Here is a 26,859-nt window from a genome sequence, read left to right on the forward strand (position 1 = left end):
ACTGTCACACAGGTTCTTTAACCTGATTCTTAGCATGCTTTCAATTTTGTATGGATTTTTGCATGCCCTCTTTATTTTAGTAAGATCCCATTCAGGTAACTTAATCTGTCCAGGCATCCGAAACATGTGCAAGGTACAATAACTGGAAACACTAAATTGACCTGAGTACGAATGGATGTAAATCTTACACACACCACTTCAGGAATAGGCTCTGCTTTTCAGTGACTCTGCAGTTGCAAAAGCAAGTTTATGAAATGGATAGACTGATAGCTTATGGCAGTGTTGATTATTCATTGAAACATAGCATTTAGTGTTTTGAATTGAATGTACCCAAAACTGAAAAGAGCAAGAACGTGTTTCTTTCATGTTAACAGTCTGCCAAGTAAAATACATAATCAGTCTCCAATCAAAAAGATTCAGTATATTTGTCTTGAATATCAGGACATTAAAACTCTACATAAAAAGATGTGTTATTCAGTTGAAAGTTTCTAAGTTCTTTCTCTTTTAAGTACTGCTGGTAAACTAGAGTCACAAACAATCATTAACTAGGCTGTTCTACAAATAATGTATCTTCTTTGCATGTTGCTTTATCTTTCTGGGTGACCACTTCCATATTAGAAAAGCATTTAAATTGTGTCTGTCTTTCTCCCTTTTTTAATGTGTGTGTGTACTGGTGTATGTGAACCATATGCACACATATACACGTGTTTATATAGATATGGAGTAAATGTATAAAATATATGTAAGGCTTTGAAAAGGTAACAAAGGAAAGGAAATGTCTGTTTGGATAGTTGAGGGATAGTGAGTTAAAGAAAACAGTAATAGAAACACAGCCCCCAAATTGAAACTGCAGATCAATACCCTGTAGGCCAAGGAACATTTTGTCAAACCTGTCACGTGTCAGGAGCAGCTGTTTTTGTAAACTTATAAATACTGCTGCTCTTGACTCATTACAGTACAGCCCACAGAAATAAAGCACCCTTTCCCATGACTTTGCAACCTTTTCCCAAACAACTGAAGTTGTCATTGAGAACGTAGCACAATTGTTTCTCACAGAAGCTTCACAACTGTCATAGTATCACTTTGCAGAGCCAGATTCATATTCACAAATAAAAACCCCAAGGGAAGCCTAAGTAAAGTCACATTTATTTGCATTCATGATGTGTGCTGTAAGTGAATACACATCACAGGCTTATGCAGAAGTCCCTAAATAATGTTAACATCCTCCTTTACATTTTGAATCTGTTAAAACTGCGTATTGATAAGTAATTTCTACTGTTTTCTTTTACATTAATAGGATAGTGCAATAGCTATTCCTTCTATATAGAGAAATAATTGCATTTAAGAAGCCCATTGCTTTTAAAAAAATCTTGCAAGTTCAGCAAGTTTTTGAATGATGAAATGTTGTTTATACATCACCAGGGCTGAAGGCCTTTGAATTGTTGTGAAGAGATTTTAATGCTTTGTGGGTTTCATTTATTTATTTATTTTTATTGGGGATTAGGACAAGTTAGGGCCTGAAACATGTCTTAATTCTATGGTTTATATGCAGGTGTAGTTCTTAGGTTTAATTAAGTAATAATGGAATGGCGAGAATTAGAAAATTACATCTGAACGGTTGTCTGCAGGGCAAGCAACCCTGTGCTTTTTCTTCTTGTCAAATATTCCATAATGCTGCTAGGTGGCAATTAGAGAAGGGTGTCAGTAGCACAGTAATTGTTCAGACAGATCTAACTTGAAGTATTTTTTGAAAGGCACTCTGAGAAGTTGGAAAAGGTACTTTTTATATTGGCACAGCATCTTACACCCATCAGTAACAGCTGCCAAAAGTGTTTTTTATGTTTCATGGTTGCTTTTTTCCCTATGTCTTTTCCAAAGTGTATACTAGGCAAACTATTCTTCTTTCCTTTGAAAAACAAGGTGAAATATATGCCTATGAATTCCAGCTACAAGGATGCAAATGCAAATTGCTTTCTTTTTCTCCCTATTTTTATCATTGGCAGAGAAATCAGTCATTGGTTAGTCCAGATGTGTTGAAGCTGAGTCACTTTCTCTGAATTACTAATAGCTCCCGGGCATTATTTCTGTCATAACAGAAACAGACGGCTTTCATGAGCCAAAAATATGTTTGCAAAAAATCTACAAAGAGATTGCTAAAACCATCTTTTAAGAAAGAAACACAGAGTTAAAGACTGCGACTCTCTACTTAGGACCAACGAGCACAAGTTGCTTAGTGGTCAGAGTACTTTAGCAGATTAAACCAGACACTGCCATATTCAAGACATTAAATTGTACTCGTGTTTTGCAAAAGGGAGGCATTGGAGGCATTATACCATCTCTGAATCTCTAATACCATCTCTGCGGGTGTTGGAGTAATCTTTGTATATTTGATTCCTTCTCGTAAAGGATTTTGCTTACAAAGCACTTTTCCTTCTAAGTTACTACTATTGCTGACAAGGGTCTCCCAGCATAGTTTTCATTTCTGTGTAACATTCCAGCAGTAACAGTAACTGTTTGCAGTGCTTGGTAATAGCATATGTTTTCTGCATGGGGTTCCTTAGGAAGGAGATTAAGCTGATCCTTATTTTCTAACATACAATAAATGTTCATCCTCTGCCGCCTTGAGTTTTAATTGTAACTTTTATCTGCTGTTAAATTCCCTTGGCACAGTACCCTTCATTCCTCCTTAATATTAGTAGTTATCTGCTTCCACTTAAATTGAATCACTCCATACACTATGCAATTTGTGTTGAAAGACCTTTGATTAAATTTAAAGCAATGTACTGCTGGTTTATTCCTTTTTTTTCTTAAACTTCTTCTGATTTTCAGGAATTCAACACTGTTTATATTATAATATGGGAGAGAATGGAACAACAATTGAAACAAAAAAGAATTATGTATAGAAATACAGTAATGATTTAAAAAAACTACACTTAATTTTTTGGTATGTAATATTCTATTGTTATATATAGTTGATTTTTACATTATATGTCTAATGAATATGCTGTACTGTATTAAACATTCAGAAGGAGGCCAGTAAGACCACAGCATAGGCATTTATTTTTTAATAATTTTAGTGCCAGGTGATTGTGACCATACAGAGGAGCATGTTGGAATCTTTTTTTTTTTTTTAATTTAAATACTTTTTACAATTCTCTGTGCATTTACTAATCAGTTTTCAGGTATCTCTTTTGTTTGCCCTGCTTTTACATAAGAAATTACCTCCTTTGTCCTGTCTACTACCCTTATGTGTCTTCTCACGTGGAAATGAGGATTTAACGCATCAGCGCCAAAACTGATTATTTGCTTAGATTATGCTAACACATCCATCCATCCATCCAATTTCTATACCCTATTTTATCAACATATGCTTTCAATACATCTATTGCAGCTGTGTGCTTCAAGCCATTTTATATTTTTTTAAACTTAAGTAAGACAGAATTCATGTAGAGCTCTTTCCCCATGCTCTTTACCATCAGTTTGCCTTTGTGAATGAAAGGATTTTAAAGGCAATTAGGTGCGGAGATCATCCTAGCTATTACATTTATTTGAATAAATCCATTAATCATATGCATTCATGACATAGTTTCTTTCTTAAGATCAACACTTTACAGGGCTCTCAGAATACACTAAACTAACAGCAAATAAGAAAAAAATATACATTAAAATGTTACTATGATTTTGATATCTTTTCATTCATCCATTTTCTGAACATATTTCTATTTAGGGTCACAAATAAAGATAATGGGGCAAAATCATTAAATTAACCAAACAGGACTGATCTTGCTTTATTTTAGGTCTCTCCAAAATATGTATTACTAAGTATTAATTATCTTTGGTGGCATGGTGATGCAGTACTTAGTACTGCTGACTCCCAAATCCATATGTTGTTGTGTGTAGAGCTTTGTGTTATTCTTGTGTTTTCCTCCAGTTTTTAATTCAGATTACCCAAAGCTGTCCATAATCGGTTGTGTGAACAGAATTCAGTTTAAAATACACTGGTAACAAAAGTACTTTCCATTTAAGTACACTGTAGTTAACTTTACAAAGTAAACTATAAGTAAAATAATTTCTGTGTTCAAATGATTCTATCAAATTAAGGCAGTCCGTTAAAATTGATGCATACTTCATTAGAGTTTGCGTATTAAAGTTATTTTAGCATAACTGAAAAGGGTTAGAAACCTACAAACTGGGTTTGTAGAAAGTACAAAATAAGTTAATTGAGTTAAAAGAAATTAATCTGTTTGGTAAGAAAACCAAATAGTGCTTGAGAACAGAATACTGAAGTACTGTTTCAGGCAACTCAGGCCAAAACCTGAGCAATACATGACAGTTATAGGTTTATTTTTGAAGAAAAAAAAAAAAACGTGAATTAGAACTGAATTTTTTTCAAAGTACAATTCTAGCACAAATTTTTAAATGTGGTAAACTAAGAGACATGCCATCTGTGTGAAATGCATTTGGTCTTTGTAAGTACAGTCTTCCGACATATCTGTGCTTAATCTCAGCTCGCCCATTGAATCACTATCAATATATCACTACTGAGACTCACTCTATAACACCCAGTTGTTAAACTGCCCACAAACCAACTGGAAACAAGATGTGGCATCTCATTTGGACTCAGTTGTGTAATTTATTTGTTTAGGAGGCTGCTAAGAAATGAGCTTGAATTGTGATTCAAAAAGATAATAAGGACCAGGACCCTGAATGGCGCTTTTTGTAGCAGCAGGGGTTGCTAGATTTATTACCCTGCAGCAAAAAGGCCTTTATCTCCTAGGTTCTCTGGGTTACCCAGTCTTCAGTTAGTTTACATTTCATAATGTCCACATTTTTCCTTAATTGTCCTTCCAAATGTAGCTGCTAAATTTAAGAGGAAATATGCACTGCTAAACCCTCCTTCTAAACCCTCTGTACCATAAAGTGATTAGAGTTATTACAAAATATTTAAAGGTTGAAATGCATTTAAGTATTAAAAGGCAAATATTACTTAAAAAGTAAAATGTTTTATCTTCCGTATGCTGTAGAAAATATTATTTTCATTATCAAATTCATAGAGGTTAGGCTTTTTAATACTATGAGAATGTTATAACTAATACTCTTATTGTGGCAAGACATTTACTGCGTGTGTACTTTTTCTGCACTAGAATGACAGTTCATACCCAGCAGCTGTATTTTGACTGTAATAATGTAAATGTCATTATGTTCAGAACCTGGGAACAGAGAAGATAAAGGTAGGGGAGACCATAATAATTGGTAGAGGTGATTACCTGATTGACTGCAAATTTTCATTGTTATTGAGCTGTAAATAATGACCTTTTTCAAGTATAAATTTGTTAATCTGTAACCTCAAATCATTTTGCATAAATTTTTACTGTAAATATGCACTTTGCTGGAAAATGAAGTAATGATGTATGCATTCACAGTCACTCATACCAGGCCAGTCTGCAATTAACCTGAAATAGCAATAAATATCTTGTGATGTGAGTGGGATACCCATGCAAAATCGGGGAGAATGTACAAACTCTACAGAGAAATTGGGTACACCAGGGATGCAAAGAAAAATTGCTACAACTATGAACCTGAAACAGAGGTGCTAACTGAAATATCACTCCATTAATAAGTATTTTATATTTTCTAGGAAGCAAAGAAATTAGACAAAAGAGAAACAAACTTTTATAATGGTTAATTTATAGCTTAAAATTTAACAGAAATCTTCTTGCATTATGGTTAAAGCATATACTCCAAACTGGGGTTTACAAATTTTGCATGTGAACAAGACAGACTATTCAAGAAATTACAAAAACATATTGATGGTAACCTAATATCACATTATAACTTGAAGCCGTAATGTCACATCTAAGCTAAGTTACCCCATTTAATGAGTTGGTAGCATCCAGTTGAAAAAGACAAAAGGACAGCAAACCATGAGCACATTTCATGTATATTCCTCCTGAAGCAACAACATGTTAAAGTGGAAGAGTTAATATATGCACAATACAGAGAAGAGTCAGTGGTTCTGTTAGTGTGCTCCAAAATGTTCAAAATATTTAACATTGCTGCCTGCAAACACTCGGGCTGTGGCAAGCTTCTGACTCTAAAATGACAGTATAAATTTAAATGTAGCTTTCTTTTTCAGATCCATGGATAGGCAGTCTTCCAAAGCCATCACACACACAGCATCAAAAATGTCTGACTGCTTCAGAAATCCACCGTCATTTCATCAGTATAAATTTAAAGAATACTATTTCTATTTATTCTCTACCTTCTAGCACTTGGCAATTATTTTAGGAGATTTGGTGTTCAGTTTCACTGCTACACTGTTGACACTCAGCTGTATTTGTCTACCAAGCCTAATTCTGCACTTCTTCCTTTCATCCTCTCTGATTATCTAGCTGAAATAAAAGACTGGTTCTAAATTTTCTCAGATTTAATACTGATAAAACTGAGGTTCTCCTCATTGGTACTAAATCTACTCTTGCCAAATTTAACAGTTTTTCCTTGACAATTGATGGTTCTGTAGTGTCTCCTTCTTCTCAGGTTATGAGCTTGGGTACCATCCTTGATTTTTCAAAGCACATATTAACAGTATCACCTGGCCTGCATATTTTCACTTTCGCATTGTAAACGGTGTTCATCCATTTCTTACACCTAATAGTACTGCTGTCTTTGTAAATGCTTTGGTAAAATCTTGCATTGATTACTGTAATTCCATATTGGTTGGCCTTCCTCACAAGCTTTTGTATAGGCTTCAGCTGGTTCAAAATTTTGCTCCTTCTGTTATTACCAGAACCATCTCCAAAGAACACATTACTCCAGGTTCTGTAAACTCCACTGGCTTCCTATGAAATATCATATTGATTTCAAGATTTTGCTATTAACATTCAACACACTTCATAATCTGGCACTTCTGTGTCTCTCAGATCTGTTACACATTTATATGCCCGCTCGTACTCTTAGATCTTCATATTCAAATCTCCTTGTTCTTCTTGTTCTTCTTCTTCTTCTTCTTCTTCTTCTTCTTATTATTATTATTATTATTACTCAGACTCATAGTATGATGATTAAACAAACCCATGCAATGTAGTTTTTTAGTGCTCCTGAAGTAGAACATATTACATCATTAATAAATACAAAGAAGGTTAGAATGGTAGCAACGCCACATAGCATAAAGTACTCTGAAAAATGGTCAGCTGGCACTTTGGTGACAAACCAAAGGCTGACGTCTGCACAAACCTATGATGTTTGTGTCAGGAGCTGGTGGATAATTTTAAATTATTTCTTGTGATAAATACAGTACATAGTTCATTTGTAAAAACAATATACAATGAGAGATACTCAGACTATATTAATTTAAATATTGGTAAATGTATAGGACAGTATATTCATATTAGTTGAATTTCAAATGTGAAATTAGGGTTAACAAGCTATTATAAGCCAGTTAACCTTACAAGTATGATAAAATATATTTTACACAAAAAGTAACTTTAAAAATGTGAGTCAAATATGACACCTTCAGAATTAGAGGTCCGCACTTACGAGCCGCATTATATTTGAATGGGAAAAGCTTACTTAAGGTTAACGCTGTGTGTGTTAAATAAATATTTATGTTGTAAATTTACTCATATATACAGTACTAAAGCAATGATGTCAGTACCATTTCTGGCACTTCTCAAAGGTTATGCATTGCCCTATAAAATATTCAGTACTTTTGCTTTAAAAACTGCTGCCCACAGAACATCTTTCAAAATAAAATTTGTTTATTTAATTACTTGATTCACCTTAGGGGAAGTCAGGTATTAAGATGATTGAATTTTGGCTGAATGAAAATGTCAGCAGGAAAAAAATCCACCTACATGCCCAATGATAAAATAAGACCTTGCTAAGTTGCATGAGCTAAATTCGTTGAGTTTTCTTCTGAGATAACTGTTCAAACAGAACTAGACTGGGATGGAGAGTGAGAAAGAAAAAGAGAGAGATAGAGAGAGGGGGGAGAGAGTGAGAAAAGAGATGGAAATAAGAATGATAAAGAGAGTATGCACTGAAAGCTTTGTTACATAAGAGCCTTTTACTTAACAACACAAGGAAGCTGCAGCTCAGGCCTACCCTATGCTTCCATTTAATGGGAGCTATTTGTGGAAGGACGCAGGCTAGCAGATGGGCACAAAGCTATGCCCACCTACAGGGTAGCTACTGACGCACAAGCAGCGCTGCCACCTAATTGCTGGCTAATAAAAGAGAGTCAGCATGTTGCTAACTTGCCACTTGATTTGATTATGAGGTAATCAGAGAAAGGTGCCTTTGCCTCACGAAAAGGCTGTTTACGTAGAAGATTGGAAAACATTAAAGAAAAAAGTCACTTTTGTCATCAAATGCCTGTTCTACGACTTGTAAAAACAGTCTTCTTCCAACTTTACAAAGTTTGAGAAAATAACTGTCCACATGTAAATAAAATAAAACACATCAATTTTTATGCAGGTATTATAAAGAACATTATACCATAATCATAATAGGTTAAATAAAGTATTGCATATATTAAACCCCAAGTTGGTCAGTGATACTTCATGTTAGTTATGTGTGTGTAGCCATGGCAATTTCATCAAATGTTTGAACCATGTATTACTGAATAACAAAATAAAAGGGCCAGTTGGGCTTATCCTCAATTTAAATATTGAATAAAAAGAGTTTATTACAGGCTCACTTCTAATATTACTTTTTTATATGGTTTTTGTTTTTTACATGATTCATATGAAAGAACTGCATATTGTGGAATGATAACTGCTTAAGTAATTTACAGTAATTATCATACTTTTTATTAGCCCTTCTTATAAGAAAGAACTGTAGTCAAATTTAGTCTGAAATATCTGAAGTTTAATGTCTGTAGGTATAAAAAGATCACTGTTCTTGGCAACAGTGTTTTGCCAAGAACAGTCAATTCAGCTTAATACAGCTTCCCATATCATGTTCACCTTATGCTTCCAAAACCTTATCAAATGAAGTTATGAAGGCTATTAAGGTGGCACTTAGAATTTCAATGCATGTTGCAGTTATCTATGTGTGTATGTCTTTTTTGTGACATCTCTTGATTAAACAGAAATAATAGAATGCCTTTAGACTTTATATGGCATTCCTTGAGCCCTGGGATAAGTCTACAGGCATAAGACGTCTTTGAATGTTCTGTGATGTTGTTTTGTAAATTGTAATATGTCGCACAGTATTCCATATTTGTGACCTTACAAGTGTGTTAAGGAACTTATGTATAACTCCTTTTGATGTTTCCATTCAGCAAGCTGTACAAAAAATATTCAAATAACTTTGTTAATCGTATCTGTATACCCCCTAGTTAGGGTGAGTCCAATAAGGCTCCCATGTCTTTTTCATAAGGTGTAACCTCCAACTCCGGATGCCCACTGTTTTATTAAATATAATATGTTTCACTGTGTAAGGTTTTTAATTTTATGTCACATTAATCCTCATTTGAACACATATTAATCAAAATGTGAATTTCATCTATGTTCATCTATAGAATGATTTTGGAGGCCGTAATATCCCTGCTAATTCACATCGTTTATTGTTATCTGTGATTTAATCATAGGTGTTAGTCACATTTTTAACCAAATCATATAATGTGAAGAGCCAATGTGTAAAGTATTTGATCCTTCCAGGAACCCTTATTACTTGCTTGCACAGTAAATTATATTTTCTTTGCTTAAGCCATTCTCATCCATCTGCTTAGTGCAGACTAGATTCCCAAGTTATGGGGATAATCTTTGTTAGTCCAGAATGATTTTAATAGTTTCCTTAAGGCTATGTAAAAAAGAAGATGGATGGTACTTTGATCATTAGTATTTCTACTTAATTTAAAGAGAATAGCTCAGAGGCTGTAGGAATTTAGTAGAAATTATAAGGTTTATTATTTACTTTCCAAGCATTTCATGTCAGTGAATAGAAGAGAAACAAATACAAGAAAAATATTTCATTATTATTGCTGATACTAATGAAAAATAACACAGACAGGTAATTTTTCCAGAAATTCTTAAATAAAAAAGGGGTAGTTATTGTACTGATTGACAGTTACAAATCAGGAAATCACTTTAAGACACAGAAATAAAAAACGTTTTTCTCTGAAGCATGATCAGCCAGATTTACTAAATTACCTTACAATCAGTACAATTTGAAATGTTTAGCTACAATTATGATACAATTACACAATATCTATGAGTAGCAGCTCCATATCAACAAAATTATTTTTTTATATTCCTACAATTTCTTTTTACTACAAGTCACACCTAACATCTGTGTGGTGTCAAACTGTTTGATATGCCTGGACCATAAGAAAACACTGTAACTTGGTTTTATATCAGGTGTTCAAAAAAAAAATGGACCCTTCTTTCAGTGCATGAAAGATAAGTACATTTGATTCAATTGTGAAAATGCGGCTCAGGTGTCTTGGATAGCCCCTAATTTCATGAGTTTTTTATCCATGACCCTGACTAAATCACAGTTCATGATGCAAATATTGTCATGTCATTAAAAAGAGAAAAGTAGTTTTCTAAATACTATCTTGTGTTTTGATGTTCTGCTGTTTTGACTTGTTCTTCTTGAACTGAGGATTCTAATGAAAATGTCTTTTACTATATTCTTGTACCTGACTAGTGATAGTTCCTTTTAGAGTACCCGGCCTTCCCCTTCTGCTGCTAGCAGAAAATTAAGGGACCAATAGGAGTTTGACTTTGTAATCATGGTCAGATGGAACAAGTCTAACACAGACACTGTTATTCTGAATATTCAGTTTCATCTAAATTTTTATCCACTTTCATTCAAACAGTGTAGTTTACTGGATTAGACTGGACTGAATTCAAGAAATGTAGTACTTTTCACTAAAGTAAGAAAAATACCATCTTATAGGCTGCTCAATTAATAATTTAGAGCTGCCCTGGTCCTGCTTTGATTGTTCCTTTTTTCCTGTTTATTAAATAATGAGATACAATTGTACAGTTAGCTGAAGTATTTTCATTCTACATTGAGTAGTGGCACAAATACAAGAAAACCACAAAAATAATGATGAAATATGGGATTATAGGGTCATTATTGTCACATGTACAGAGTACAGCGAAATTCTTACTTGCATGTGCTAATCAACATGTAACATCACCGCTCTGTCTTTGCTGTAATTAGTAAGTATAACAAACGTACCTCAAAACTACTTTCTTCCTTATCTGAAAAATCACAGAATGTAGTTTACAACTCCATATACCATTAAGAGACATATAACCATATGATAATATTCTTAGAATTATTTATGGCTACAGACTTTTTAAGATTATTTCTCTAAACTTACATTTCTGATGTGTGACAATGCCAACCAACTTAATAACTGGAAATTGGAAAATTTGAAAAATAAATACTTATATAATGAATTTGCCAAAAAGTATTTAAAGATTTTGTCAAAGTTCCTTGATAATCAACAGGTGCCAGGCTATTCATGAAAAAAGATGAAAATTATGTTGCAAGTTCCTTAACCTTCACTTGCCTGCTGCTGAAAGTGTACAAGTTTGAAGTGGAAGCTGAGTTTCTGATCACTGTGAAATTTTTGAGGTCCCTTCAGACCTTATTTGACATTCAAGATAAAGGGAACGCATGTACAGGAAGGTCCCAGTTTATGGCAGTCTGGGCTTACAGCAATTCTATTCATACAAACAAAAACATAAAATCCCCAAAATATTTTTATTCTTCTGAATTCCAATTCATTTTCATCTACTGACTTCTGTATTTTTCTTACAAACAAAGCAAACTAATTTTGATGCATAATGCAGATTAATACAAAATTGGCATCAAAAACTGTAACGAACAGTATTGCGCGCTATGGACATTTTCACTGTTTCCAGTCATTTTGTGATTTTATGCATCAAATGTAACTGTAGCTGCTGCTTGTAATTCTTGGTGTCCAAAGTACATCTCCCATCTACACTGTCTTAAGGAGTACAGCTGCTGAAAAGGGAAAATGATACTCTAACAGATCCCTCAGCCAAGACAGCATGTCTCTGCTGAGGAATCAGTCTTCAGTAAGTGGTGGCTTTATGAGCCTTCATTATGCCTTTTACGGTATCTATACAAGGTACTGTATCATTACCAAAAACGGTAGGATGTTTAAGATCAACATGCTGTTCATATCAATGGGTCATTTTAGTTTAAATTATTTGTGTTTTGTGATTTAAAGTATTATTAGTGAATTTCAAAAGCTTTTCCATAAAATAAGTAAAGTATTATGCATATTTCATAATCTTTCCATTAGTGGACATAATCAGTGCAAGTTTAAACTTACATACAAAACATCAGAAGGAATGGAATTTGTTTGTAATCTAGGGGCTTCCTCTACTAAATTTTCTACAGGAATTTCTGAGATTCAGCTTTTTGGAGATCCTATGCACACTTTTTCAGTCAGCATTTTGCTGGTTTTTAATTCTGCCGGACAATTTTACATTCCCATCATAATGGCGTGACTGAGCAAGAGTTGACAGCCAAACACTCATCTACTATTTTCAAGCTTACAGTCCATGATATACAGTAACAGACTTAAAACTAATTGGGTAATATTAGCCTAACTCTTAACATTATAAATATACCACATTAAACTTATCTGTAGTTCATTAAATCTTCTAGTATTATATACTGCTGAAAGTACATTTTAATAAATTTTCAGTATTTTCTATAGTGTTTTATTTGTATATAAAAAAACACATTTAACTTTACATAATATGTGGATGCTATATTGCATAGTGTTCCATCCATCCATCCATCCATCTCTTTTCTGGATCAGTGTTTTCTGGTACAGATTCACAAAAAGTTGGGCATTATTCTAGCTAGAAATGGTGTAGGGCAGGTACCGGCTCTGGAATGGACACTGGTCCAATACATAACACTCCCAATCATACATCCTCTCAAGCTGACATATTTGTTAACTAGAGCTTTTGTTAGGTAGTTTTGTGCTGAAAGTAAAGGTGTACATTAATGTGAGTCTAAAATATGTATGAAGATGTATAATTAAAAGCATTAACAAAAGTTGTTTAAATTCCAGGTACTGTATAAATGTTGAAATATGTGCAAAAACTCTCAAACATAATGAAATTAATCAATAAATAATAATAAATAATTAAGATAATTCAAGTATTAGAAATTCAGAATATCAGTAAAAGTGTAAACTATCCCCCAAATTAATTATTAGCTATAGCAGTGTATTGTCTTTCTTCAGACAATAGGTCAGGGAGGCTGTGCATTAATTGGTTGAACATATGGTTATTAGCAGATTTTAGCTCTGGGACCCATACTTTCCTATGTTATTTTCCACGCAGTCAGATGTTAGCCATATTGTCGATGCTGGCAGCTATTGTTTCACTCATTTACTTCACAGAGCTAATTACTCCCTAATAATAACTTTACCTTAGAGTTTTTCACTCGCTTGTGCCAGCAAACCTGTTCACACTACATATGTTAATTATCAGCACATCTTCATTATGTTAAAATAGCTTTAAGTTCAAGCTGCGCAGCCTGGCGTACTATACAAAGCCAGTTGGCTGCCAAGTTTTGACTTTTTATTAGTTTTTTTAAACATCTCTTCATATAATGAAAGTCATTAAAAAGAAGTTTTATTGCTGTTTGCTTCACTTTCATGCAAATTTGAATTTTGTGATGCTTTTAAAGGTTTAAATGAACAGATTTCATAGGAGAATTGTTTATACTGATTTCAGGTTTCTCCTTTACATGAATAGATTTTCCTAAGTGTTTCCTTCAAGTCAGATCTAAAACAGAAGCATATGCATTTTACAGCTTTATTCTCTGAACAAAATGTGGCATGGAACAAGTATACACAATAGATATAACAGGAAGCCAATTCTAAAGCTCTTCTTCCACATTTTATGTAGCATACTTAGCAAGGAAAAGAAAACACTTGTTGTAAGTAACTTTTTTTGATTGGTCTTAGAGGCTGTTTAACATGAACTATTTATATTTTATTGCAAGTGCTCTTATTGAAGGTTGGAGTGGTTTATTAAAAGGGTTGCCTGTGAGATACAAGGCTCTTTGCCTCAAGGTTATATCTATTTGCCTCTGTGCCAAATTTGTACAGTATGAAAGTCATTTTTTCTAGGTTGTTAGTAAGAACAAATTAAATCTTGGAAATCTCAGGCCAGTTCTGGTTGTTTGGCAAAATTCCATTATGTTAGTATATACAGGAAAAATGAAAGATACATTAACATTTAAATGTTAACTGAATTGGACTTAACAATTTACATATGTAAAATATGAAAATATAATTTATTATATCAATCTATCTGTCTGTCTATCTATGTATCTATCTATATAAATATATATACTGTATATATATATATATATATATATATATATATATATATATATATATAAAGCCATGAAGTCATTACATTCCATTACTTAATCCTAATGGGATCGAGAAGACATTTGCACATGAGGTGGTGCAAGAAAGCAGCCTCAGCGTAATTGTAACCAAAAAAATCCTTCTACAGAAAATAGTTTTTGTGGAATCTGAGTGTCCAGCTGTTCTTAGTGGGATTAGTTGGGTTTAATGGAGAGCACAGATGGACCCTTTGCTATTGTCCAGAGTATTCAGGGGTAAAGGCTAAATGTGAAGGATGATCAGTGATGGGATGATTGAAGAGAGGGAGGGGAGAGAGGGAGAAAAATCCCTTAGTTCTGTGAAAAGCCCTTGGACTAGTGCCGTCCAATGGTAGCATAGAGGAAATATCTCCTAAAGCTTCCTTTCATGGGTAATAGGTATTGTTGGTATGGCACAGGTCATGTATGGTGAGCAGCTGTTCCTGGATTCTCACAAAACTATTAAAGGCTTAGTTGGGCTCATTATATTTTTATTTTGGCAGCTTGGCTGAATGTGGATTGTTGCAGTTGCATAAACTTCCTTTGTATTACATCTAAATTAGACAGCTGGGTTAAGCATCTTGGCAACTTCAAATTGTGTAAAATGGAAGAAACTTTTACCCCAATATCTTACATTGCACCTTGCACATATTTGTAGAAAAGTAAAATGTCCTTTAAATGAAGATTTTGTTTTTGTACTCAGTGCAATATTTTAAATATTTCTAAAGAAACATAGTATGTATTCTTTTTAAGCCAAGCAATTGTTAATAAAGCACACACTGTAGCACAGGGACGTATCAGAGACAGGTGTTTTTGAATTCATTAAAGATCACATGGTTATTATATGTACAGTACATTGGGACAAAAACTGACATACATTTTATTGTCATTTTTTTAATTATGCTTTTCATTGTATAGTATGAAAATGTCATATTTTGCTTTTTCAAATGTGAAAATGTAAAAATACATAAAGGTTTATGGCACAGGTCTAATTATATCTAAAATGCAAAAGCAAAAATTGTCTGCAATACATCTCTGCTGGGTGCCTCTTTCATGCAAAACAATAAAATTGGCATACCTTCAGATTTCTTTATAGACACCATAGTAGTTATGGTTAACCAAAATTGTTCAGTAATTATTCTGCGGTTGAAAACAAAATGTTGAATCAAACTGTTCCCTGTGCAGTGATTGTGTGATTATAGTGTTTAGGTCACTGGGCACAAGAACAGAGAGGGAGCTGCACAGGAGCACATAGCCACAATTAAACAAACATGTCTAAGTGTAGAACAGGTAAAGCTGAAAACAATCATTCAGATGTTGCCTAATTTATTTAAGAACCTGGTAACTCATCCATTCTGAAGATATCCATGTCATTAAGGTAGAGAAGAAGGGTGCTTTTTGAGCGTTCTTCACAAACAGATTATTTAGCATCTTTGTCTTCTAAATGTGCTTGTGGTTCCATCTCCACCCCACACTGAGTGATGGTTGCACGCCCAGAAAGATTTTTTTATGCCCAATAGGCAACACTGAACTGATGGTAACCATATGTGTAAGCAGAAAGCTTTTTATGCAACATGAGCTATAAAAAAATTAACATGAATACAACATAGAGGCATACATAAATGAAAGCTAGGTAAAAAGGGGTTTATATACTCTGTTTGCAAAAACATTTTCACAGTATGGTTGATTAGTAAAGTGCAATCTGGAGATCTTTCCACTTATTTTTAGGTGAATAAGAGCTGATGCTTCTCATCAGAGCAGCATAGTAAGTTTATTAGTAACATCTTGTGATTGAATTTTCACATGGGTCTACCAGCAGACCTAACCATTTTTGCTTACTTCACTCTAGTACCAAAATGAAATGATTAATAAAAATGTGGTGTTTTTTCTTAAAAATAAATCTTTTTACTTTTAGGACAGTTTACCCGTGACATATAAGAGCAACATCCCAAAAACAGTCTAGTGTAGAGGTATCTGGGTTCATGAGGAGACTTGCAACATACTTGACACTTTTTTTATGGACAGGTTATGGTTTGCGAGCTTTATTAGGCTTTGAGGCAGACTTAGCACTTGCAACACAGACGGGGATGTTGAACTCACCCTGGACCTTTATAGTGATTTTCAATAACATCACATTAAAATATTTTTTACTTTTTGGCAGGGAAGTTCTTTGTAAAACCATCTGTCTTTTGGTTCTCTGTGCCTGTTTTTGAATCTCTAGTCTTGCCAAAGTCACTTTTTTTTTAATCATGGAATACCTTCAGAAGTTGTGTGGCTTAGTGCCGACTTGAATACAGGATAAAAATGCCACCCAGCTGTTCCAGGGAATTTGAATGATTCCACAGGATTCTTTCTTTGTCTCATTAACATAGAGGACAGTCACATTTAGTGAGAACACTGCTGATGGCATAGCTAGAATCAGGGTACTTTCTGTCTCTGGAAGGATTATGTGTTTTTGTAATTTGATAGTTTTCATAAAAAATAAAGCCAAAAAATCCATTTCTAAATAAAGACCATGTTGCAATTAAATGTGCTTGAGCATGGCCTTGTCATTGTAATAAATCACCAATGTTTACTAATTAAATGAAAATGTATATTAAATGTATGCACTTTTTGGTTTCTCAGGATAGCCGTGTACTGTTTTATGGGGTAATTAGTTCATATTTTGGATAGCATTGAACATGACACATGAAAACAAATTTTGGTCGTACTATATCTTTTTGCCTGTATAGCAGCTAGATTTTAAAGCAAGCACCATGTGTAAACGAGCCAGCTGTCTTGTTTTTTTAGCAGAATGTAGTAGAAAAATCTGCAGTGTATGAGCAGTAAGGGAAAGAGAAAAGGTGAATGGTGAACTTTAAGCCAGTAACGAAAACCTTCATTAAATACATCTAGGTGAAAATAATGAAGATAAGAATATATAAAATAAAATATATGTGATTGGAGCTGATTCAATTAGCACTCATTGTAGTGGGGACTTATTATGAAAAATGTTCGACTTTATAATATTATTGCTCCATATTAATTAATTATAGTAGTTAAAACAATACATCTGCTTTTTCAAAAAAATATATCACTTTCATAGTTTTAGTTTTCCTATAATTAAATACAGTTGCAGTTTTGTATTTAGTGATAGATGTTTTCTTATTCTCTTGTTTTGTCTCTGATATTTAGCAGGTTCAAGGCCAGCTACCCCCACTGATGATTCCTGTGTTCCCACCTGACCAGAGGACACTTGCTGCAGCTGCTGCCCAACAAGGATTTCTCTTGCCTCCAGGCTTCAACTACAAACCTGGATGCAGTAAGTTTATTATAGATTAGCTACTAAGACATAAAACAAAATGTGTTCCCTGGATTTAAATGTTTTTGCCTACCGTCAATAAACCCATAATTCAGAAACGTCAGGTTTTATTTTATTAAGCACCACGCTATAGTAAATCCATGTGTTTCACAAATGTAGCAGCTGTATACATCTGTTTTTGTCTCTGAAACGCAAATAGTTTAGGTAGCTTGCTTAGGGTTTTGTAGTATGTTGTAAGTGAGCTTTGAATGGGCAAACTTATTTTAAAACTTGATGCCTTAGCCACAAGACCACGGCATATAACAATTATGAATAGGGATGGAAACATATTTTTCAGACTGTTTTGAGAAGGACATTCTAGGAATAGTGTGTCAGAAAGTCTTATCACTGAAAGTTATATTCAGATCTTAAGGAAATAGGGAAGGAGTATGATATGCAAAACATTGAGATCTTTGAGTCCTATAGCTTGGATATTCCAGGAAAGGTTAAATATTTTTAAGCTACTTAAGTTTTGTATAGATGTAGTACATTTTTCCTCTTGATAAAAGACACTAGTGTGTGATGGCCTGTGTCTTTAAAATAACTAATGACCTAGTCCATATGTTAGTTTTAAAACACATGAAAAGATTACCACTTAAAGATGATCATTGCATCCTGAATCACAAAGTAAGGTAGAGCAGTACTTCACGTTTGGGATCAAGCAAAGCCAAGAACTGTATGGGCAGCGGTTTTGAGTTTACCAATAGTTTAAATTTACTTTAATCAATTGAACTGGCTTTATTTAAAGCTTTATTTTTGATGGGGCACGAAGAATTCTCAATCTCATGAATAGAAAGAAATTCAGACATGTTATCCCAAGGCACCAATGAATATTTCTTTATTTATCTTTGAATTAGGTTAGTAAATTGGTGTGGCTAGTTATGCTTCATTTCACTTTTTGTACACTTTTACAGTTTTTGGTAATGCTAAGACTGTGTTTTCCACTTATTTGAGTAGACATGAATTTTAATTAAATATTAGTGACCATGTTTGGAGATTTTTTTGTCCTGGTTTAAATTATTTAAAGCACTTTTTAAAGGATACTTCATGAGAATAATTAGTTTGATTTGCTCATGTCTATCATAAATATGTGTTTATTTTATTAAAAATGTCATTGCTTTGTAACATACTAATCTAACATACCTTAACTAGAATTGTGCAATTGATTGACACATTTTAAGACACTAATGTTAAACTTTGGCTTATTTTTATGAGAGGTGCCTTTCAGAGCCTGTATCCAACCTGCTGTATTTTGCAGCAGGTAATAAAGTTGCTTTTTGTATAGTTGTTACTGTATGTGGTGTTATAATGCATTTATTTGAAGTTATAATAAAATTTAACTATTTATGTTTTAATGAAACAGAGAATTTCAAACCAAAAATTATACAATAGCTGTCAATATTTCATTTTTATTATTATGAATAATGAAAAGATAATAATGCTTCCTGCATATTGTAAGATTTAGTGATTAATTTTTTATGTTTATTAAGGTTATACTTTGATTATTTGTGTTTAGTTTTGCACTTTCTACGTTTGTTTGAATGGAAGTGACTTCCACAAATTAAATCATGCACATTATTTTTTAATTTCTGTCCTTTTCAAAGTCCTGTTTATAGTCCTTAAGCTGAAAAATATGATTGTCACAAATGGGTAAAGCAATTAAGAAAAATAAAAATAAGGCTTTGCCATATGTTACTGAGTCATTTGCAGGGAGCAGCATTTAAAACCCACTTTGGATTTAATTCTGATGTAAATCCTAAGAATTGTTTCTGGAGTCAGGGGAACCCTTTAATATTCCTTTTGTCAGGACTGATCTGATTGATGTGATTGGTTTGGAGAATTTTTAGAGCGCGATGGCGTTAACTTTTAAAGGGCAAGTACAGACAGGGTTAGACAGGCATAGGGCAAAACACTTAAGTCAGAGATGTATAAATTAATTGAAGGGCAAATCAAAGTTTGTTTCTGAAAAACAAACACTGGGCAAAAACTAAGCTTTTTATTGTTTCACAAGGCCGCTTCTTTATTTAGTTCGCAAAGTTTAAATGCCACTTAACATATCATCCTAGCTGAGGCATCTAGTAATGCATTGCCTTAAAGCAATAAAATGGCAGCTCTCATGAAAAGGAGAGAGGAGAGGTTAGGAGCATGCACAAACCAAAGCTGGAATATTAAAAAAGGAAGAAAAAAGGAAAGAAAGAATATGAAACATTATTGCTTAATTCCTGACATCTACATTCCTGAACCATGATACATTGTTAAAGGACAAAGAATCCGGTGTGCTCTACATTACATGTGGCAGGGTACCACCTACATGCTTCATATGGGAGCTGTCTTCTGCCATAAAACGGTTTGTCCTGGCCTACTGCCCATTTGCCACAACATCATTCTTACTTCGTGGATACCTTTGAAAAATACAAGAAACATTGCCTGGTGACTGTTTATGCACAATGACACTTAGAGTAGGTCTTCAGTTACCGGAATGGGCTCTTTTATTGAAGTACACACCCTACCTGACCCTTCCCCTGTCGTTCATCAGTCCTACTTCCCTTCTGCCCCTGGCAACCTCTTGGCGATGAGGCAGCATTTCTCACATTGGAAAAATAAGTTTACTGTATGTGGAATTTGGCATATTTATAAATTTAACTACCTTTATCCAAGTTCTGAAATCACTGTGACTTTTTGTCTCAGTCAACATCAGCATAGCCTTCAGATAGGTAAAAGAAAGTCATCATTAGCATTATAATTTTGTTTACATAATTTGTCACTTGAGTAAATACATTATTAGAAATTAGGCCAAATTTTAAACAATGCACACCAATATCTTACAAATAACTATTTAGCAAGTTGTATGAATGAAGGTTTTATAATATCTGAACAAATCAATGCAATAATTTTTTTATACTAACATGATAAATGTATCTATTTAGTTATGATGATTTTAATCTTTACAAAAAAAATATTTTATTTTAAAATTTACTTATAAAGGGATGAAAGTCAATAATTTAACTAAATAAAATAAATAAATTTAGACATTTGGTCTCTGCAAACCTTGAGGCCTTTCCATTGGATTTTTAGTAAGCTGAATTGGTTTGTACTGCTACTGTAAATTTTGTGTGTATAACATTCATGCAGGTTTCCTCTACAGGTTTGAAACCCTGTTTTTCAGGAAGCTGGTTAATCCACTTGCTCAGCATCCCAAGTGCTGAAAAGACCTATCCTTCTCATCTCCTGTTTCTTTATGTCTTCTTCTCTACCCTTGACGACCTCCCCTTTCCAGCATGCTTTTATCCCAGCTCACAACCTGTCTCTAAGCTCAATTATACCCTAGTTTTAATCGGGTTTAAACTGTATCATGGGTCATTTCTCAGCCAAACTAAATAGACACCATAGCTGAACTTCCTGCCATTATTCCAGCACTCCCCCCCCCCCCCCCCTGTGTCAGATAAAGGGGGTCATATATCAAGAGTGACAGTATTAATCACATTTTACCTCTCCCACTCTCTGTTCCTCTGTCATTCTGTTCATCGGGGATGTGTCCAGAGACTCCTCCACACTGTTAGGGCCTACTGCCTATTGATGGCTATTGTCTGTGTACAGTGACTCCTGCAATAGAAAGAAGATAAGTTCTAAGATTCTGCCAGGTTCTACCCCAACCTGTGCTCCCTTAGTACTACTTAAGCACATGCCAACTCTGCACACCATGATGTAAAGGCGAGAAATACACATGGTCAGTTACATCTATGTTTACCAATTGCAAATAATGAGATCAAACTCTATAATTGGCATGAGACAAGGTTCCTGCCTTTCATCTAGTGCTGCTAGGAAAGACTTTGGTTATCCTGAAACCTACAGTTACATCACATGAGTTCAGATAAGGGTAGGTGGATTGATAACTAGGCATAATTTTAGTAATACTAATGGAAGCAGCCTTCTTTCATCTATTATGTGCTTAATAGCATTCTTTCATTCTGCCAGATAGAATTGTGTTGAATTTGATAGTTTCAAAGATCTGATGTTCACAATGATTCAACGATTTTAGTGAATTTAAATTTACTATAGTGTTTAGATGAATTTAACAAACTTCTTCCACTTCCATGTGTCACCCACGTTTTATACATTTATTTGTACTGACAACTTTGTCAATAAATTTTCAATTACTTTGCATACATGCAGGAGATATTGTTTATTGTTTCCTTGTTCAAGATTAGTAGTGAAGTAGTAGTAGTAGTGAAGTGTTCTCCATATCCTTTGTTTTTTATGGGCAGACGATGATGTAACATTTCTGAATCTTTAATCAGTCCAGGATTTTGATTAGAGATGATGAGGTTATCTCTAATTATAATTATTATTGTAAATTGTTATTGCATAGTAATTTACATGTAGGCCAATTTGGTACTTTTTAGTAAGTAATCTATAGTATATAATTAAATAATATTAATAAAGATGGCTTCTCAGCAATGGACTTGTGTCCTTTTCAATGTGTGTTGCTGCTTCTTCGCCAATGCTGTTATTTTAGACTGAGTGGGTTATGAAAATAGATTGATTAATAGATGGGTAGCCGCATCACTAACTGAATAAAAAGACTGATGGATCAATCATCTGTAGTGTGACATGGTGACTAGAGCATTGTACTTGGATGCCATTCATATCCATATACCCTACTTACTCTGTGACCCTTAATAAATCTTTTGATCTGAGCAAACAATTTTAATTGATTATACTATTGTACATTGACTTAAGTAATAGTATTTTCCAAATATGCAATAATAATAACATACAATTCTCATACAAGCACAGTACAGTTCAATGTTGTGAAGAGCAATAACAAATAATAATGAAATGGAAAGCTTGCAAGAATAGTACACTTCCCAATAATTCTATCCTGAATGCCTAATAAGAAGTTACTATATATTAATGCCAGGGATAATTTAAAATAATTACTGTGTGTTTGTTATAAAGAAACTAGTAGTCTTAGATTAGAATGTCAGTGGTTATATTTTTCAATGACTTCAGTAGGACTTTACTCTGACCTAAGTAAAGGTATGCTAGGTGTGTTTCTTTGGTGTACCTCATATTTAAGCAAAAACCATTAAAACTACCTTCACGCCTTTCTGTTTTAATGTTTCTCAAAACTTTGTCTGAGTTTATTTGCAGAAAGTTTCCCAAACCTTTCAGTTATCATTATTTTATTTCAGTTCAATTCACAATATGACATAGTGGTTAAATAATTAAAATATTTAATGTACAGTTATCCAATTAAAAGTATAAAGGGAGAACAAGAATATGTAAAGTTATGTCACTGAATGTTTAATTAAATAAGATGCATATGCTACATATAAAGCTAAGTAACTTTAGATAATTTGCTTAATGATGCTGGTCTATCATGTGTTTTAATTGAAAACCCTATTTTAATTACACCTTATTTGTGAAATATAATAAAAATTGTCCTTTAGAAGTAAATGAAGTAGAATTCCTTAAGTGAATATGTTGACTTGGATCCTGCAAAACATCATTCACGGGTCTGGTATGTAAACTGAACAACATAAGTCAGAGAGCTTAGTTCTAACCTCTGACATAAAGCAGTTTCCTGTATTGTATTACTTTAAAGCTTCTCAGTAAAAGTAATATTATACAGTAATTGCCTCTGTAGCCTGGTAATTGTCAAAAGCCTACAACTAATGGTCTGTTTTGGAGTATGTGTTTAAACTGTTCTGTGACTAGGTCAGTACATGAGTGTTTGGCATTCAGATTCTCTGTATGCTAATTTTGATATTAATCAATGACCTAGCGTGGCAATTTCATACAATATCAAGCTGAATATAATGTGAAAAGGTAAATAAATGGTAACAGAAAACAATTTGATCTAAGAGTTAATTTCTTTGACCTATTGTCTAATTATTAAGCACTCTCGAATCTGGTCTGTTTTTTTTTTTATCACATGTCATTTATTAAGTACAATTTAGTGGGAAAGGTCTGATGCATAAGAACAGCAAAGGCAGGTGTTTAAGACTCATGGTATGTGTAAACTAATTAATGGTCATTGTAACTTGGCAGGTACTGTATGTAACAAATAGTGTAACAAGTGGTATTTTGCAATTAAGTTTTCTTGAAAGGTATTTCTTGTTAATATAACATGTAGAAAACAAAATTAAAGAATATCCTCCATTTACAAGTAAATATAAAGTACTGTAAAACAATGTAAAGTTATTTAGCAACTAGAATATTAATAAGGAAAACAGATTTATGTTGATCTACAGTAAGAATATTAGTTTTTCATCTTCACTGCTAACATTTTCTTTCTGGCATTATCTTTATGACAGAAAATGTGAAGAATTTCTCATCTGCATTGTACAGTAAATGATATACATAATCATTAGGCCATGTGTTCGTATTTGATTACAGTGATTACTTAACAGCAGACTATATATTAATTTAAAAAAAAACTTATTTTTACTGGAGAGAGTCATAATCAAAGAAAAAAATTCCTGTTATTGTAATATGTGATGTTGAAGAAAAGTTAGGCAGTCACTGAAAGGTCAGGTCATTTCAAATATAGTAACTCTGAATAACAAACAGCATACTTTTCCAGTACAGGATAGACTGGATGCATGGTGTCGCATTGTCTGTATCATTCTATGTCGGAATGACAAAGGATAGTGTTTTGGCATACAGACATTATTCCACCTGATTCACTTTTCCAGACTGTTTCTCTTCAAAACATTCACTGTTTCTGTCAACCATCATGTGTGGACAAGTTGGAACAGTTAACTAGAGGAGGACAACTCTACTTAAAATAAAAACAGATTGCTATGGGTTGATACACTATGCTTAATCAGTACCCCCTGTAAACTGTCTGGTGAAAGTGCTCACCATGTAAATTTTGTTTAAATAATTTTTTAAAGTTTGTCAACTTGGTTTAGTGTTGTAATTCAAGTTGGTATGCCTTGGGAATGATTTCATGCATCTATATTGTAGCCCTGGTGTATGTGTACGTGAGACTTATGGTGAACTAGTAGCCTGTTGCAGATGTCTTTCACTCTTTTCCCTTTTGTCGCTAATATAGTGTGTTTCACCTCATAACCCCATATTAGGATTTAGATTGTGTGAAAAAAAGAGAGACAGTTCAGTCTTTTGGCCTCTAGTAATCATAAAAAGGACCTAGTCAGAGTATAATGTGTATTAGGTCTTGATGTAAACTTGTCATACAGATATCACTTAAAATAATGAATGTGGCAGTTCAAACCTTTTCACAGCAACAGTTTAAGATTTGAACAAGAAAACAAATAACTTACTTTCATACAGTATATAAGGAGAATTGTGCACAATTGTACATACACATGCATGTTTAACCTAACAAGACCTACTACTACAAAAAATGTTGTGAAAATTGCTCTTGGTATTGCCGACTCTGACATTCCCTTTACACGCTTTAATTAAAAGGAACCTATCTGGAGCTCTTGAGTGATAATTTTTATAATGCTCTGATTCATCAGCATTTAGCAATTTTTCTCTGTGCTGGCCATAAAATAAGAAGAAGTTTCCCCCCTTAATTGCTCTGTGCCTTCTTTATCACGATCCACCTTCACTCAGCTTTGTGAAAAGGGTATTAGTAAAAAAAGGCGACACAATAGAGGCTTTCATTAAGGCCCCAGGAAGGCACACAAAAGAAGGCTTTGGAAAGAGTGAATAGAAGAGTTTGGTTTGCAGGTGGAGAGGGGATAAAAGGTGTTGACACTTTCATTGTTCTCTGCTTCAGGTGACCCTTACCCTCTTCAGCTGATTCCGACTACCATGGCAGCTGCGGCTGCAGCGACTCCAGGCCTGGGCCCACTTCAACTGCAGGTAAGAAAGCAAATGTTTAAAACACATTCAGACAAGAAGGAAAGTGCTTCACTTGCCACTCGATTGTTGGGCCCTCTGACTGTCACAGTTCCCCTATACACTCCCCCCCCCACCACACACACACACCCCGAGAACCCCTCCTGGTTGTGTGATGCATGACTTGAAAGGTAAAACAAACAGAATCTTTGTTGAGTGCTAAGCAAAAGGAAACAATAAAAGTTGCTGCTGAGGTCTAATGAAGTCGTAGGTACTTTTTGATCTGTCTAGACAGACTTACTGATTGTGCATGTCCAGTTCCCCATGGAGACAAGAATCACATTAAAATGTGCACAGAATGGCATATTGCATTTATGTCAAAGAAGCTACTTACTATTCCTGCTTTAAGCTAAAGACATTAACACAGAGTTTTAGAATCCCAACAGTGGGTCGTATTCTGATCATTGTTGTTTATTATTTCTTTTTGAGATAATCAAGCGAGAATTTGATGATGATAAGTATACTTGGCAGATCTGGATAAAGTGACACATTAGAGAACTGTAAAGAGAATTTCTTATGGCAGAGCATATCTAATTCAGAAATTTCTAGTTTCAGAGTGCCTACAGCAGGTTCCTGTATTGTTTTGGCCGGCAATGACCCCAAAAAGACTAAACATGCACACTCATGTTTGATCACCTTTAATATATCTCCTCTGTTCCTGCTCTACATTATAAATAACAATAGCTTTCCTTCATCATAAAATAGTACTTTGCAATTGTTGCATCTTCAAGTATGCCAGCCCTACCTTTATACACAATTCTCACTTAGTAGCAAAGTATTAACCAATAATTCCTATGGTATACCAAGAATTAAAGTAGTTTTGAGCTGTCTTTAAAAATGATAACAAAATGACAAAATTAGTAAAGTTTTAAAGTAAAACAAAACAAATCCTAACACTAGATTTTATCCTTTTTTATTATAAGGCTTTGTATTTTCTGCTGTTAGAGTTCATTGCATGGGTTTAGTATCAGATAATTCCTACTAAAAAAAAACATCTGGTCATACACACTGCCTGGCTAAAATATCTTTTAAATTCTATCCAGATCCACACATATTTAAAATAAGTGGCCTATCGTCATGTTAATCCTAACCCAGTCCTGCTGTTTGCTAGCAGACCTCTGTTTGCATGAGTGAATTTTCTTGTAGGTTAAGCGTCTGTCTATCCCCTCATAACACCCCCCTCCCTTACCCTTTCCCAATCCGAAACACATAAGCCTACAGGGCAAACAGAGAGA

At 33.9% G+C, this 26,859-nt stretch overlaps 1 protein-coding gene across 2 annotated transcripts in view; it reads left to right on the forward strand.

The window, feature by feature from the left end:
- The window catches only part of sox5 (SRY-box transcription factor 5), a 242,290-nt gene that overhangs the window by 133,769 nt on the left and 81,662 nt on the right, over positions 1–26,859 (forward strand). Inside the window, exons 7-8 of one of the 2 annotated variants that reach the window (XM_028815694.2) lie at positions 17,581–17,707; positions 25,503–25,588. In XM_028815694.2, the coding sequence (XP_028671527.1) occupies positions 17,581–17,707; positions 25,503–25,588 (213 nt within the window). The remainder of the gene's footprint in view (positions 1–17,580; positions 17,708–25,502; positions 25,589–26,859) is intronic. The other variant, XM_028815700.2, reaches the window with a different exon arrangement.

Source organism: Erpetoichthys calabaricus, chromosome 1 (genome assembly GCF_900747795.2).
Source record: "Erpetoichthys calabaricus chromosome 1, fErpCal1.3, whole genome shotgun sequence".
Lineage (NCBI taxonomy): Eukaryota > Metazoa > Chordata > Cladistia > Polypteriformes > Polypteridae > Erpetoichthys > Erpetoichthys calabaricus.